The sequence below is a fragment of the Dermatophagoides pteronyssinus genome, unplaced genomic scaffold (assembly GCF_027571235.1).
Source record: "Dermatophagoides pteronyssinus isolate colony J.1.1.1.1 unplaced genomic scaffold, Derpt_VIB-CSIC_2022.12 sq0023, whole genome shotgun sequence".
Lineage (NCBI taxonomy): Eukaryota > Metazoa > Arthropoda > Arachnida > Sarcoptiformes > Pyroglyphidae > Dermatophagoides > Dermatophagoides pteronyssinus.
In genome coordinates, this window is record NW_027461547.1 from 491,925 (window position 1) to 507,010 (window position 15,086).

General features: G+C 30.2%; 4 protein-coding genes, 1 long non-coding RNA gene and 1 other non-coding gene across 9 annotated transcripts; 3 read left to right on the plus strand and 3 right to left on the minus strand.

Annotated features, from left to right (window-relative positions):
• The first annotated feature begins 47 nt into the window (after window positions 1-47).
• Window positions 48-2,574, plus strand: LOC142645792 (uncharacterized). 2 transcript variants are annotated; one of them, XR_012846850.1, is made up of 3 exons: window positions 48-571; window positions 646-2,273; window positions 2,362-2,574. It is a non-coding gene; the product is annotated as an uncharacterized LOC142645792 (long non-coding RNA). The 2 variants fall into 2 exon arrangements; XR_012846849.1 differs by having other exon boundaries at window positions 646-2,574.
• A 963-nt stretch (window positions 2,575-3,537) lies between these two features.
• Window positions 3,538-4,463, plus strand: Rab18 (RAS oncogene family member Rab18). 2 transcript variants are annotated; one of them, XM_075823090.1, is made up of 3 exons: window positions 3,538-3,626; window positions 3,695-3,806; window positions 3,869-4,463. In XM_075823090.1, exons 2-3 carry the CDS (start codon window positions 3,724-3,726, stop codon window positions 4,413-4,415), a joined length of 630 nt encoding a protein of 209 aa, XP_075679205.1. In that variant the 5' UTR covers window positions 3,538-3,626; window positions 3,695-3,723; the 3' UTR covers window positions 4,416-4,463. The 2 variants fall into 2 exon arrangements, with proteins under 2 accessions (XP_075679205.1, XP_027197532.1); XM_027341731.2 differs by lacking the exon at window positions 3,538-3,626 and having other exon boundaries at window positions 3,633-3,806.
• LOC113791882 (uncharacterized) lies at window positions 3,646-6,137 on the minus strand. The gene is made up of 4 exons (XM_027341729.2): window positions 5,922-6,137; window positions 5,782-5,864; window positions 5,082-5,718; window positions 3,646-5,022 (listed from the first exon to the last, which is right to left on the minus strand). The coding sequence occupies exons 1-4, from the start codon at window positions 6,135-6,137 to the stop codon at window positions 4,459-4,461; spliced, it is 1,500 nt and encodes a 499-aa protein (XP_027197530.2). The 3' UTR covers window positions 3,646-4,458.
• On the minus strand, window positions 6,126-12,705 carry IntS1 (integrator complex subunit 1). The gene is made up of 4 exons (XM_027341642.2): window positions 12,514-12,705; window positions 6,804-12,445; window positions 6,547-6,742; window positions 6,126-6,485 (listed from the first exon to the last, which is right to left on the minus strand). Exons 1-4 carry the CDS (start codon window positions 12,578-12,580, stop codon window positions 6,370-6,372), a joined length of 6,021 nt encoding a protein of 2,006 aa, XP_027197443.2. The 5' UTR covers window positions 12,581-12,705; the 3' UTR covers window positions 6,126-6,369.
• Window positions 12,706-12,992: 287 nt separating this feature from the next.
• Window positions 12,993-13,125, plus strand: TRNAP-CGG (transfer RNA proline (anticodon CGG)). The gene is made up of 2 exons: window positions 12,993-13,028; window positions 13,090-13,125. It is a non-coding gene; the product is annotated as a tRNA-Pro (tRNA).
• A 59-nt stretch (window positions 13,126-13,184) lies between these two features.
• On the minus strand, window positions 13,185-15,059 carry Ube2g1 (ubiquitin-conjugating enzyme E2G 1). 2 transcript variants are annotated; one of them, XM_075823107.1, is made up of 6 exons: window positions 14,624-15,059; window positions 14,428-14,556; window positions 14,270-14,372; window positions 14,105-14,202; window positions 13,862-14,040; window positions 13,185-13,801 (listed from the first exon to the last, which is right to left on the minus strand). In XM_075823107.1, the coding sequence occupies exons 2-6, from the start codon at window positions 14,471-14,473 to the stop codon at window positions 13,724-13,726; spliced, it is 504 nt and encodes a 167-aa protein (XP_075679222.1). In that variant the 5' UTR covers window positions 14,474-14,556; window positions 14,624-15,059; the 3' UTR covers window positions 13,185-13,723. The 2 variants fall into 2 exon arrangements, with proteins under 2 accessions (XP_075679222.1, XP_075679223.1); XM_075823108.1 differs by having other exon boundaries at window positions 15,035-15,053.
• Between the last annotated feature and the right edge of the window lie 27 nt (window positions 15,060-15,086).

Sequence of the window (15,086 nt, forward strand, 5' to 3'; positions counted from 1 at the left end):
AATGTAAATTAATTGAAATTCGATTTCGATCTCATTATTACGCCATCATTTATTTGAATGGTGAACCTGTATAAATGAGAAAAAGTTTTTTTTAGTGAAAAACAAAATTGACATAGTGGAACAATACAATGACAAAGAAATCGAAAAATGATGACATAACAATGAAAAAAAAAGAAAAAGAAAAATATCATGATTAAATTCGAGAATTCGAAACAAACAATGTATATTCGAACTAACACAAAAAAAGAAAAAAAGAGAGAGAGGGAGGGATAATGATAATGAGAAATGGTGCTAATTGTACAGCTGTAAATAAACATCGACAAAGTTATTTTCAACGGAAGAAAAGATGTTTCCTGAAAGTTTTTTTTAATTGTTTTCCTTTTTTTCTCTCGATGTTTTTTGTGTATTGAAAAAACAAATTCAACCAACATCATTATCATGATTGAAAATGATGACAATGTGTACACCATCAATAATTTTGTATAATTTTTCTAAGAAAAATTAATTACAAGTTGTTTTTTTTTTGGTCGGTTAAATAAAACTCACGCAAAAATCATTGAGTGAATGCTCGGTAAATTATTTTAAAAGAAAGTTCCGAAAATATCTTATAATGAATTTTTTTTTATTTTTGTTTTGAAATTTTAGCAACTGAAAAATTAAACATCGGTATACATGGTATATCATGATCTCAATTAAATGATGCTGATGATGATGATCAATTTCGTTGAAGCACGCGACGCATATACTGGATTTGGTGTTAAAATTGAAAAAGAAGAAATTATTTTTTAATTTCCAAAACAGATGATGGCAAACTATTTGAATGATGATTTTATAAATGGAACAGAAAGATATTCGTCGTTCACATTAAAACACACACAAACATAGTGCATGGCTTGATTCAATCTAGATTTCCATCGAAACCGTTATAACCATATCATCATATAGTAATAGTAACCATTATATTTATGCTTCATCAGCAGATCACAGATAATTTATTCCACACACAATCTCTCCATGGGCCTTTCATTTTTTCTGATAGTAAATATGAAAAACTTGAAAATTAAAATTTACAAAAAAAAAAAATTGAAACGGAAAATTTTACACACAAACAAAATATTAGTTCTGAACTCGATTGTCGAATTTGAATGACGATTAACAAAAACAAACAAAATTCATAAAATAAGAGTGCCCAAATCCATAATCATTCATTTTCAAACATTTTTTTGCCAAATATTACTTGAAGAAAACTTCGTTATGAACAAACAACCGAAATGCAAAATTTCATTACGAATTCGAGAATAAACTTTTCAATGGGGACAATGAACGTTAAAATAACACAATATCATCATAATTAAATCATGTGAATCATTTTGATTACGGAAAAAAATATTCACAAACCAAACCTCCAACGATGAGAAGTGAAAAAAAACATCCGATTCATTCGTGATGATAATGATGATGATGATTCGGAAAAAATCATTTATTCTTTTCACATGATTGAAATCATGTCAAATGATATCGATTGCTGGACAACATTTATTATTGATCGAATTTGGAAAAAATTTTCATAAAAAATATGGTCGATTACATACACACATACACAGCAATAACATTTAAGAAATGACAAAGTCGGTCATTTTGGGGCACACAATGAATGCATTTTTTTCGTTTTCATTAATGATAATGATGATATCAATCAGTAAGAGAAAAAAAAGAAGACTAAGATCTTGATCTTGATTTGCAAATTTTTATGTCACACAACATAAATACAGCATATATTTAAGATCTTGATCTTTTTTATATTGATGTTTGACCAAACAAATCAAATCAATTTTGTTTCAAGTAAAGTAAATGAAAAAAAAATTCAAATTAAACATCATCACCACCAACACAAGTTTGAGTGAAAAGATGAAATGTAGTTTGATGTTTTTTTTTAGGCTGATCAGCCTTCGTTTTTGAATACAAACAAACAAAAAAATTTCGAAAAATGTCGACCATATAAAAGAATTATGTATAGATCCCGTTGTTTGATTTTTGATTTTGATGCCAAGGACCTATTTACAATTGCCTGTATAGATGGATGGATGGATGTATTGATGGCAAACAGTTTGTTTGTATAGAATGTTCAAACCATACCTGAATTTTGATAATTTTTGATGTTTAGTATTTAGCTTATCAACAAAAAAGAAACGCGGGTATTAATGTACATTGTTGATGTTGATGATGAAATTACCTACTCTTTAAAAGATCTTAAACATACACACACTGGACAGGTATCTTTTTCTAATTTTTGTTTAAAAAAATTTAACGTTTTTTTTGATCTAATTGAACATCACCAACACTATGTAATACTGAATGCAGGCAAGTAATGGACAGGAGAAAGAGAGCATAACTTGGATATTAAAAAAACTGGACAGAAACTGAAAAAAACATCAAGTATTATGGTGATTAAGATTGTAAGGATGATGATGATGATGAACGAAATGATTGGTTTTTCATTTGTTTGATCGAAGGAGAAACTTTCAATCCACACACACACACCTGTATCAAATAAACTGTTCTCTTTTTTTATCATTTTATTTTTTTCCGTTTATTTTTTGAAATCATACTAATAAATCAATGACATGAAATAGTAAATTTGCTAAAGATTTGGATTTGAAAGTAAAAGAAAAATTATTGATTTTTATTTTCACAAAAATTTCATAAAAAGATGAATTTGAAACTTGTATTGAAATGAAGAGCAAGCACAAATTAAAACACATGTGTTTCTTTTTTTTAGGTAAAATGTTGATTGGAAAAAAAAAGAAATAAAATCCAGATGATATGAATTATGACCATCAATGGATGTTGATTATAATGTTGGAACAAAATGAAACTAAATGGCTAGATCCTTTAGTGATTTTCTAGAAGATTTCAAAATATTATTAATTCTGATGAATTTGAAAATATTATCATAATGAGAATGTGATATGTTATGAAGATTATGTGATATAAAATACTGCTGTTGTCCATCTCACAAGTTAGGTCAGACATTGGACGTAAAAAAGTGACAATTACTGTGTCGCTATTTAATTGCAATTCTTATTACGAAATAGGCTGAAAACAATTTTGATAAATTAAAATTCTCATATTTTCTTTATTTTTCTCTTCAAACATGAAGATAACAAAGAGATAATCTTATTTCTGTTTTAACATTCTCATTGTTTATGAACAAAAAATAAATAAATGATGACAATTAGTATCTGCCAAAAAACAATGATAGTTATAATTATTTTTCAAGTGAAAAAATGGGATGGCCATCATTTATTAACAAAACAAATATGATGATGAGAAATCCATGCCAATTTTCTCCATGGATTCGCTTCTATGATCATGATCATCATCATCAGAATAATAAGCAAGGAAAATTATCGTTGATTATTCGCATGTATCGCAGGTCAGAATCCAGAAAATTTTCAATTTTTCTTTCACAATTTCAAAATTCAAATTTCCCACTTAAAAAATAAAACTTTGAAGATTAGTCGCCATCTATGATCAGTTTTTTACAAAGTCATTGATCGAAATTATTATTTTGGTTAGGAAGCAAACTACGCGTCGTCATTATTTCGTCATAGTTTGTGATACAAGTGAGTATCAATAATGTCATTTAACCATCAACAGTAATTAACATTTGTTAATTATAATCATGATAAAGATATCGATTGGATGAAAACTTGAAAAAATATGAATATAATGGATGAATTTGAAAATGTTATGACAACATTGAAAATATTAATCATTGGTGAAAGTTTTGTTGGAAAATCGAGGTATGTTCCGATTCAAAATTATCAACTGTTTATTTCTAATTATAAGTTTCCTTTTTTGATAGCCTTCTTATTGCCTATACTGAGGATACCTTTTCGGACGATGTTGGAGCGACGATTGGTGTTGATTTTAAAACGAAAAAAATCAAAGTTGACGGAAATCTACTCAATCTTGCAATCTGGGATACCGCTGGTTCCGAAAGATTTCGTGCATTGACACCAAATTTTTATCGTGGTGCACATGGTGTTATATTTGTTTATGATGTTACGGCCAGAAAAACGTTCGAAAAATTAGATAGTTGGCTAGATGAAGTAAATGCATATGCGGATAAACCGAATATTGTTAAAATGTTAGTCGGTAATAAGATTGATAAAGATAATCGAGAAGTATCGCTACATGAAGGTATGCGTTGGGCACGTAGTCATAATACATTGTTTATCGAAGCAAGTGCCAAAACACGTGAAGAAGTCGGATGTGCATTCGAAGAATTGGTCGAAAAAATCCTACAAACACCTGGTCTATGGGAATCGAATAAAACGAAAAGATCGATCAGTCTTGAATCGAAAACAAATTCGTCAACATCTACATGCTGTGGTGGTTATTTTAGTTGATCGTTTTTATTTACACTCATTTATCATTAAAAAATTTATTATATCATATGTTTGATTGTATTTGATTGTACCCTTTAATCCAAAAGAATGCATGCAATGATTCAGCAATGAAAACTATCAACGATAATGTAAGGCCCAAAATGTGAACATAAACGATTGATATGATTCTATTGTTCAGGTATTCTTCATCATCTTCATTATCGGCTTCGGTCAATTCTCGATCGATGTCCTCATTTATAAAATCGTCATATTCAGTAGTTCCATTTAATTCTTTTTCGATTAAATTTCTATTCGATCGATATTTTGTGTAGTCATCGCTTAATCTAGTGGTTATTCCAGTTTGGGAAAGATATTTACTCATTTTTACCAACATCATCCTGGCCAAATAATGTAAATCCTTACGTATGGGCAAAACACCAAATGTTTGAAGGAAACCCTCATCAGATACATGTATATCGAATTTTTGGTAAAGTTTTTTAATCATGTAACCTCTCCAGCGATCAGTGATTAATACGTGTTTGCCTTTCAATAATTTCGCTACCGTTTTGGCTTCAGTAACTTCATTATGATTAATTCTAACTATTCGTTGTTGAAGATGAGGAAATCTCTTGAAGGTTTAAAGAAAAAGCATTCAAAAAAGAGAACAACATTTAATACATCACATACCCCTAAGAAAAATCTTTCACTTGATGAATTATATTCAACAATGATACGATAATCACGATTTCGTTTAACAGTCATCAATAATTGATCAAAACGATCGATAATTTGTTCTTTGTTGGCTAAAAATGATGCCATTACATCATTTGAGAATAAATTTCGTAATAATAATGTAGCCAGCATCCATATTAACAATGAACAACGTAACAATTTGATAACTTTTCGACGATGGGTTGATTTCGTTAAACTTTGTCCGATGAGTGAACGGTATAAAATAAAATTGAGATCTGAAAAATGACGCATAGATAGCTTTTGATTTCGGATGATTAAATCAGCAGCCAATAGCGATATTGAATAACAAATGAATCCGGTCAGTAATAACAACCATATGGTGGAATTAAATGTGTAAAAAACTTGTAATGGATTCGTAGCATATAGATAACTTGGACTACTAACAATGGCGACTTCGTACACCGAATGTGATAAAAATGTTGTATCAAGAATTTGTTCTCGATGACTATGAAGACCAAAAAAATGTGGCATAAAATCGACTACTTTTTCGGCAAACAATCGCAATATTCCTACCCATGTTCCGTTGACAAGATATCCTCCAAATTTATTTTCAGATATTATAAATGTTAAACTTAAAATGAATTGATTCATTTGTTATGAAAATATTTTTTAGTAATTTCGCTACAATACTTACCTACATTTGTAAAGATTGATAAGAATTCTATATATCTCCAAATTTGGTGTACAAATAAAAGAATGATTGTTATAAGTGAAAAACTAAATGTGATCACGAAAATGAATTCATTTTTTTCATTATCATAGAAAAAAACATACTTCTGTTGGAAAAACCGTTGAACGTAAATGACATCGATGATGGTGAGAAGAATCCGAACCAATTGTCTGATTTTTTCCATCAATCAATGAAAGTGATTTTGTATAATCAGAAAATTTTATCGTTTGATTTGGGCTTATTTCCAAACAAAATTGTTCAAATATATCTCCCATCGTCAAAATTCTTATGAGACAAAACAACAAACATTTACAAATCATTCAATTTTTATTTATTGTGTTGTTTATTTAATAATTCAGAGTTTCGACAAAAAAGTCATTAAATTTTCTATCGATCGATGATTGAAAATATTTAATGACAAAAGTCGATATAATTATTATCTAAATACAAAAAAAAAATTGTTTCGAAATTGTACATTTGCGTACATACAATAATTTGACAAAAATTGACAGAATTTTAATGAGAAAAAAATCATGTTCAAATCATAAGATTTCAACAGCCGATCTGTGAATTCAAAGCCCGAAAACTTTCGATAAGAGTAGAAGTTGCAGTAGAGTTGCCTTTAATTGCCAAATCAAAAACTTCCCGCAACAAAAGATAACGGTAATCTATTGCAAAATAATAAAAGATAAAATGTTATGCGCAATACATTCGCCTCAAAACACTTACCTTGAGCCAATAAAACGAATTCCGGTATGATGGCCAATGCATTTTTTGTTACTGTAGCTGATTCATCGTGTAAACATTTGACATACGATAATATGATTGTCCGTACAAGATTTGGATTTGTTTGTAATGTTTTCAATGTGATTGTAAATGAAAGTTCACAAAAATAGGGATTCGAATAATAGGATTGTATCGAATTCTGAAATGAAAATAAAAAATTAAAATGAATACTCTATTGTCATACAAAATAGAATACATACAAGAAAATTTTCACCTAATATTGGATATTTATCCACTAATCGATTTATTTCACTCAACGTGGTTGCTATAATTTCATTAGACAATCGAGTTGGCGATTTCAATTTTATTTCTAATGAACGATAATCTTGGCTTGCTTTGATGAATTGAGTTTCATTTGGCAACGGTACACCGGACATAATTGATTGGAATAAATTCAATTCATTTGGATATGCAATAGATAATTCGATAAAGTCATTCCTATGCATTTGAATCCAATGGCTAGATAGTTCTGAATCATGTTTATTCCAATCATCTATCAGATGTAAAAACTGAACGATTAATGATTGTAATTCATGATTAGACTCTTGTTGTCGTGGTAGCTGATAATACGAGATGAACATATCCATATAAAGATCTAATAAATATTTCACATCTCTAACATTACGATTCCATAGCCATGGTCTAAGAAGATTCAGAATGTTTAATAATTTACTGAATATTTTCAACAAATTCAAACTTTTAAAGATATCATAGTGTACAACGTTAACTTTACCACGAAGCATAGCCGGTATCATTGGCAACTGTCGTATAAATAATAATGGATGTTCAGAGGCGATCTTAAGTAAAGCATCACTCCAATAAATAAATTGTTGTGCTGCTACTTGTGGTCCATTAGTTTCGACATACATGAACGATGTTATTAAATTATGAGTGATTTTATCCATAAAACTTGGTAGCTTTTGTATCATACGAACATGATCATCAGACAATTTTGGCTCTAATCCTATACTAGGTATCTGTAGATAAATTCGAGCAAACAATTCATTTCGTATAGATTCTTGATGAGAATTTTTGAGAAAACGAATGACCATTTCCGTTTTATTTGATGTAATACAACAAGTACGCATGATCAGATCGATACGATTTGATACATCATTCTCTTCAAGAACAAAATTAATGAGACGTTCTATCTGTATTCGATTTAAATCAAGTACATCTTCATATTTTTGCACTTTTTGCGAATCATTTTCACGACCAATCCATAGTTTTGGTAATTCAATACAAATGGCAAGGAAATCCAATACTGCCGTTGGATTCAATTGTGAATCAGGATTCAATATAAAACAAATGCAATCACTAAGAGTTGAAAAATTAGATTTATGTAATAATAACGATAGAAAATATGGACGATTTCGTGAAAAAATGACTGTTTGCAGATGTGAACTAAAATTTTCCGAATCAATATCTTTTCGATAATATTTATCAATGGCCAGATCCATATAGATATCCATCCATTTATCTTGATTTTGTGCTTTAATACGATCAGTTTTTTGTAAAAATTCTTCTAGCGCTTTGGTCGATTTTAAAGATGATGGCAATTTTTTCTTCTTCAATTTAAATTTTTTTGTTTTTGTACCATCTTTATGTAAAAAACGATCAAAACATTTCCAAAGCATTGTCGATTCAATATTTTCCAGCTCAAGTGAAAGTAATTGTTTTTTTATGTTTGTTAATTCGGAATTCAATCCAAAATGTTTACTATCCTTAACGGCCGAGATAATAATTACATTGAAAATTGAATTGAACGTTCCATTCATTATATTTTCAGTTATATCTTCGATTAAATTGGAAAATTCAGCTAAAAATTGTTTGGTCAATTTTTTCGTTTTCACTGATGGATCATTAAGTTCGGCAACGATAAGCCTCGTAAGAAATGTCAACCGTATGAAATCTTTATCTTGAAACATTTTGATAACATCATCTTTGCGGAACGTTTGGTGACATGATTCCTGTGATCGATCATCACGTTTTTTTGGCAATTCATTGATTTCTATATCATCATTTTCATCACTACCCGCTTTGTAATTAAGATGACCTTTTGCAAACTTATATCCAACGGTGATATTTTTACTCCAGAAAACATGGAAAGCAGCCAATAAACTTGATCGATCAAAATTTAAATTTTTGATCGCCCTCGATTCAGCAGCACTTAGCTTATCTAATGCTTGCAATACTGACTGTAAAACAATGGCAGATAGACCATATGAATTTAGATGAGGAATAATATTTTCAATTTTTACATTTTCTAACAATAGGGCAACAATTTTTGTCGATTCAGTTGATAGTAGCCGAGATAGAAGCCATTCAGGTATAAGCGATTCTGGTTGTTTCATTTCGGGTTCGGAAAATATCTGTGGATATGGTTCATCAAGAAAATGCTGTGCAAGATTATCATAATAATCTGAAAATTCAAAATCATCATCGACAAATGATAATGATAAAATTATTGAATAAATTAATTCAGAATCGATCATAATTCGTTGGCCAATGTTGGGCAATTTTAAATAGACATATTTTTTTCCTTCCATAGGTCGAATTGAACTTTGATGTTTATTAGTCATTAATGATTCCAAATGAAGCCAATAAATTTTAAATAAAGAATGAAGAAATCTTTGCTTAAATTTATGATCCGAATATTTAACAATATGCATAGCGATTTTTTGTCGTTTAATCAATAATAATGAACATTTTTGAAGAAGAATTTCATCTGGATTTCTGACAAATTCGGCTATGAATTCCAAATATTCACAGATAAGCGATGCATTTGATTCTTCCGATATTGCGACATTTAATGCAGCACACATGGCTTGAATTTGAAGATCAGATTTTAGAAACTTTATTAGATTTGTACGAAACCAATCAATGGATTCATTGACAAACAATGAAGGCATTAGATTATCATCCAACATTTGTAGGTATTTTCCAACATTTGTCGATACAATCACATATAATGCTTTGTACGCAAACATTCGTGTAGTTGAACGTGGATGGCTTAGATGACGAATCAGATATTCAAATGCATTACTTAATTTTCCTGAGTTTGCCGTTTGAATAATATCATCCTGAAAATAGGCAATCAAACGGATTAATTTTCGACGTTTATCTTTCTTTTTTGTTTTTTCCGGTTTACTTAAATCGGCTGTATTTGCAGATTGTACATTTGTTTCTTCGGCAATCTGTTTCAACAGAAATTCACATAAACATTGAACAGGTAATAGACCATAATTATTTTCATATGATTCAACCAGATCAATCAACCAATTCAATGATGAATGATAAAATTGTGAACCAGAACTATGATTTTGTTGTTTATCGATGATCATCAATAGAAAATCTGGGTCACGACTTTGACATAGAAGATGGCACAAACGATAATTTGTATTGCTCGTACATAATAATTTGTAATCATTTAATATAGAATTAGGTGGCCGACGTGGTATAGAACATGGATCCAATGTTATTAACGATGAAATCAAATAACTATTAGATTCATTAATTTCTTGGTCACGTGCCAAATAGGATTCAAATTCGAGAATTCTCATCTTTTCAAGCTGATTATATTGCAGAATTTTGTTTTGCATTTCATCATTATCCATGCTTCTCGGTGGAAATTGAAAACAATTTGTTATGGTCATTTCGATTAATGCTTGAAATGTAGGGAATGCATTCCATATCGATTTACCGAATGTCACTGGCAGATGAGCGGCAATGATTACCAACATGAACCAAACTTTCCAATAAAGATCGACACGAGCTAATTTGGGAGGCATATAATTTTCCGGCAATGGAGCATTATCCGGACATACATATTCACAACAACTGAAAAGCATATCTATTATTTTAAGATCATTGAACCTTAACACCTCATGATTCATATCGCCATCAAAATTCATAGTTGCATGATGTATTAAAGTCCAAATAAGTTCAAAACCATCTTGTTGTGAAAGGGCAACTTCTCGATGAAAACCCATTGATAGGATATTCGTTATTGATTCTTCGGCCAATGGAATTCCTTCGCTAGTTATTCGATAAATATTTAGACGTTCGTTCTCTTGTGGCCAATTATCGAGTTGACAATAAAAATCCATTGGTTCGAGGATTAATAATTTACGCAGAATTCGTAACAATGATTCTTTATCACCAAGACCAAGTTTATTATAAGTAATTTCCTTGATCCATTCAATTGTTTTGCTTTGTATACGTGAGATATTCTGCTGAAATGATCGAATTATTTCTTTACGTTCAGGACGTGCAAAAGATTCACGAACGTTTTGATTGACCGATAAGAATATGGTCATTGTTATAATATCGACAACTTCATTGATTACTTTTTCTCGTGAAAAATCTATCTTAATGTTGTTATCCGGCATGATACGTTGAGATTCAAAGATCAATGAGGTAACAAAAAGAGAATAATTCATCGGTTCAGATTTTAATGATCGAACAATTTCACGAAGAAGTGAACGCAATATTCGCAGATGATCTTCTTTGGTAAAAATCCTTGAAATGAAAAATTCGGCCAAAATTTTTGGAGCATCTGATGAATTCTGTTGAAACATTATGGAAAGCAATTGAATGTTGTTCAGATTACGAATACCGGATAGTTCGTTGGTGAGCAAAATTCTCATTACAATATCGAATGTTCCATTCTTTTGTTGTAGCAATTCTTTGAAACAAACACAAAAATGACTGATAAACGGTTTCTGTTTCAAACGAATTTTGAGCAAATAATTTAATGTTTCAACATCTTTATCATCACAATTCAAAAATATAGTGAGTAGAAGATCCTGTGCCGGTCTTGAAAGTTTAGGATTCTGAAACCATAATTCAAGTTTTTGTGCAACCAATAAACGAACATTCCGTAAGCCTGCTGTTGCTATCAATAATTTGAGCATATTACGACTAATATCACTTATGGTTTGTCTTCGTGATAGATTTTCATTGATTACTTCGAATACATAATGAATGATTTTTTGTTCATTATCTAAATATCTGGATGTAATTGATTGCTGACCAGTTTCACGATTTTGTTCACAATATAACGATGTTGTTGACGAACAAGATTCTTCACCCACACTGTCCTCACCGACCGAAGATGAACCAAGAGAAAGAATTGGAGAGTTTTCCATTTGATGCTTGGATGTTATGTTCAAAACATCCGAAGTTTGCAGCAAAGATTTTGGAGGTAATTTCGTGCGGAAAGATGCAACGATAATTTCGACAAAATCTTTACATTCTTCATTATCCACCCATATTCTATCACCAAGTGAATCTTCAACATACAAACGTATAAATAATTCGGGCCATGAATTTTCATCATGAAATGCATGATAAAAAAGATTAATAAGTAATACTGGAACCATATTGTTTTTCGATTTGAAATGAATCAAATGTTCACGTCGCAACAATGAAGCAAATGCTTCGACAATAATGTTTGAACAGAAGAATAATGGCCTTATTTTAGCAAGATATAGCAACGTAAAAACTAAACATGAATCCGGCTTTGTTTTTTGTTCACGTAATTGTTTCACTGCACCGCACAGTAAACGCTCAATCATTTCTTCAGAATCGGATTCACTATCGAATTGCAGGATTTTATCTTTCAATTCGGTTGTAGGTACTATCATTGCTTTTTCTTCCCATGATCGAAGTTTCGATGTGGATGGTGCCTGTTGCTGTTGAACCGAAGATACAACCATTGATTGTGAAATCGGAGAACTAAGTTTCGGACGCTTCGGAGACATTGATGATATTGGCGCTTGAAATGGTTCATTACGTTTTGCCGGCAATTTTACCTGACTTGTTGATGACGAAGAAGTGGCTATTTTTCAATTCAAAAGAATGAGTTTATAACAATCAAATTTTACAAAACTCCATTAATCAACTTACCACCAAGAGCAAAGAAATCCTGACTCAATGGAGCCATATGTTTTTTATTACCACGTTTGGCTGACATGATTATCAACGAACCAAATAATTAAATGGATAACCGGAAAAAAATTAATCTGAAGACATTTTTTCGTAAAATAAAAAACCTAAAAAAAATTGAGGGCTCACATGAAACATTATTTTCAATTGCGCCATCCATGGACAATTGTTGGAACTGTTTGAAAATTTTTGATTTTTTACGAGAATTTCCGAAAGTTTTCCTTCGCATATTTTACTAATTTTTCGACTATGAACAATACGTTTTGAACACTTCCTTTTTTAAAATATCTTCCAACTATGATTACTGAAGCACTGAAGAATTTTCGACATGATAATCAAATTAATTAATTAGGATGATAAAGAAATTTCCGGTTAATTTTATCTATTATAAATTGGTTTATCAGTTCCAAACCGGTACTACTATGCTAACATAAATGTTGGGCCCAGTGGTCTAGGGGTATGATTCGCGCTTCGGGTTTTTCTATCAATTTTAATAACACGAATAATGAGAAATTTGATTTAAAATTAAAAAGAACATGCGCGAGGTCCCGGGTTCAATTCCCGGCTGGGCCCTTTGAATACAATGAACAATTTTTTTTTTTTTGTTATTCAATTAATTTCCAATTAAATAGTTGAAAAAGAATTGATTTAATTATTTTAAAAATTATAGATTATAATTATTGAATGTAGTTACAAAAGTAATTACAAGGAAATGAATTTGTGTGTGTTTCGGTATGTGAATGTGTGACGACCATGTTTATTATTTTCTCGGAAAAGTAATGATTTTATCATTCAATATACATATGGAAGATCTAAATATCCAATCCAAAATCCACGAATTTCATTTATGTGAAGTGAAAATTTGCATTGTAATATAATTTACAATTTATGTGATTAATTGAAATTCAATGTTGTTTGACAATCATATGATGATGATGAGAATGAATGTCATTTAAAGTTTTTATTTATCTGTTTAGCTAGGAATTCAAAACATGGTTGTTATTGTTGTTATATTCATGTGATTGGTCTTTTGAATGTGTGTGTATGTGTTCGAGATATTAATCATCGAGTAAAAGTTTTTTTTTTTGCCTATAAAGAACAATTTATTTGAAAAAGTTGATTTTTTTTTTTATATTTCAAACCATCATTTAATATACATGATTGGCCTCAGCTATTCCATTTCTTGACTTTTCCTTACACATTGAGCAACTCTCCTTTTGAAATTTGGATAATTTTGACGCCATTCTTTCTGTAAGGGTTAATTTACTGTCAAAAAAAAACTTGGAAATTTCAATTCGATATTACATACCGCTGCATCAACGTTGGCTGGTGATTCATCATTAGGATCGGCTAACATTGAAATGACTGAGATTAGAATTGTTTCGACTGTATGTACTGGTAACCAACGTTCAGATGCTTTTTCATAACCAAAACGGTCATCACCAGGTTCATGAAGAATCGATATGCAAACATTACCATTTTTATCGACTGTTAATTGTAAAAAACAAAAAAGTTGGAATTTTTTAACCAAAATCAATCGAACAATACTTACTATTTGGATGCCATATTTCGGTTAGAAAACGCATTTTAGGTGGTTTTAATGGATACTCTTTTGGAAAGGTAAGATTTGCTTTGAAGAAGCCTCCTTCACTATAAATTAATGTTGACGGTAAAAAATTAATATTAATCGATTCGGGTAAAAAATAAAGTCACTTACTATAGAGTATCAGGTGGACCAATAATTAGCACTTCCCAATTGTAAATATCGCTATCATCACAAAGGCCGGCGGAAAATCCTTCAACAGGATTTTTCTTTAGATCTACACACAGGCATTATTCAATTATTAATCGATAATTAATGCCAAGTACACCTACCATTTAATTGTTTTCGCAGTAATAAACTTGACTGCAATTCAGCCATGATATTTTTTTGTTACTGTTTGTTATTGTGGACGAGATCCAATCAAATCCACACTTCAAGATAATATTAAATTATTTAACAATCTATTTATTTCAAGAAAAAAAATTTAAAATGAAATTATTAATCATGACAAACAAATAAAATATTTACTCTGTCAATTTGTGAATTTATAAAAAAAAAAATAACTAAGATTTGTAACGAGAAAAAAATAAGCCGAAAAGAGAATTCGAAAGAATCTTCGAATGATGAGCTTTTCGGATTCGTTGAATCTCTTGATAATGATGTTCGAAGTAGTGAATAATGATTTTGTTTTTCTTTTCTTTTTTACATAATCATAAACACCGGAATCAATAATTATTTATTTATTGAACAAAATAAAATCAAAAAAACAAATATATTCAAAAATTTAGCTGAAGGAAATTATTATTTTAACTAACTAAACGCTATTGTCTGCTGATGTTGATGCTGCTGCTGCTGTTTTCGAAAAAAAATAACATGAAAATAAAACTCAAAAAAGCAGGCCTGCTGTTGTTGAATGGCTTATTTGTCGACGCAACTTACTTTGTGTGTCTGTTGCTACACAGTGTGCATGAGAATCGTGCGTAATATTTTC

What these genes read in the sequence shown, in the direction of transcription:
- LOC113791882 (XM_027341729.2), bottom strand. Translation starts at nt 6,137, where the DNA reads ATGATTTGTAAATGTTTGTTGTTTTGTCTCATAAGAATTTTGACGATG. An exon ending in CAACGGTTTTTCCAACAGAA is followed by an intron (nt 5,865 to 5,921) that starts GTATGTTTTTTT and finishes GATCACATTTAG; the next exon opens with TTTTTCACTTATAACAATCA. An exon ending in GTGAAAGATTTTTCTTAGGG is followed by an intron (nt 5,023 to 5,081) that starts GTATGTGATGTA and finishes TAAACCTTCAAG; the next exon opens with AGATTTCCTCATCTTCAACA.
- Ube2g1 (XM_075823107.1), bottom strand. Translation starts at nt 14,473, where the DNA reads ATGGCTGAATTGCAGTCAAGTTTATTACTGCGAAAACAATTAAATG. An exon ending in CGAAATATGGCATCCAAATA is followed by an intron (nt 14,041 to 14,104) that starts GTAAGTATTGTT and finishes TACAATTAACAG; the next exon opens with TCGATAAAAATGGTAATGTT. An exon ending in CAGCCAACGTTGATGCAGCG is followed by an intron (nt 13,802 to 13,861) that starts GTATGTAATATC and finishes TAACCCTTACAG; the next exon opens with AAAGAATGGCGTCAAAATTA.
- IntS1 (XM_027341642.2), bottom strand. Translation starts at nt 12,580, where the DNA reads ATGTCAGCCAAACGTGGTAATAAAAAACATATGGCTCCATTGAGTCAG. An exon ending in GGATTTCTTTGCTCTTGGTG is followed by an intron (nt 12,446 to 12,513) that starts GTAAGTTGATTA and finishes ATTGAAAAATAG; the next exon opens with CCACTTCTTCGTCATCAACA. An exon ending in ATTCGTTTTATTGGCTCAAG is followed by an intron (nt 6,486 to 6,546) that starts GTAAGTGTTTTG and finishes ATTTTGCAATAG; the next exon opens with ATTACCGTTATCTTTTGTTG.
- Rab18 (XM_075823090.1), top strand. Translation starts at nt 3,724, where the DNA reads ATGAATATAATGGATGAATTTGAAAATGTTATGACAACATTGAAAATA. An exon ending in AGTTTTGTTGGAAAATCGAG is followed by an intron (nt 3,807 to 3,868) that starts GTATGTTCCGAT and finishes CTTTTTTGATAG; the next exon opens with CCTTCTTATTGCCTATACTG.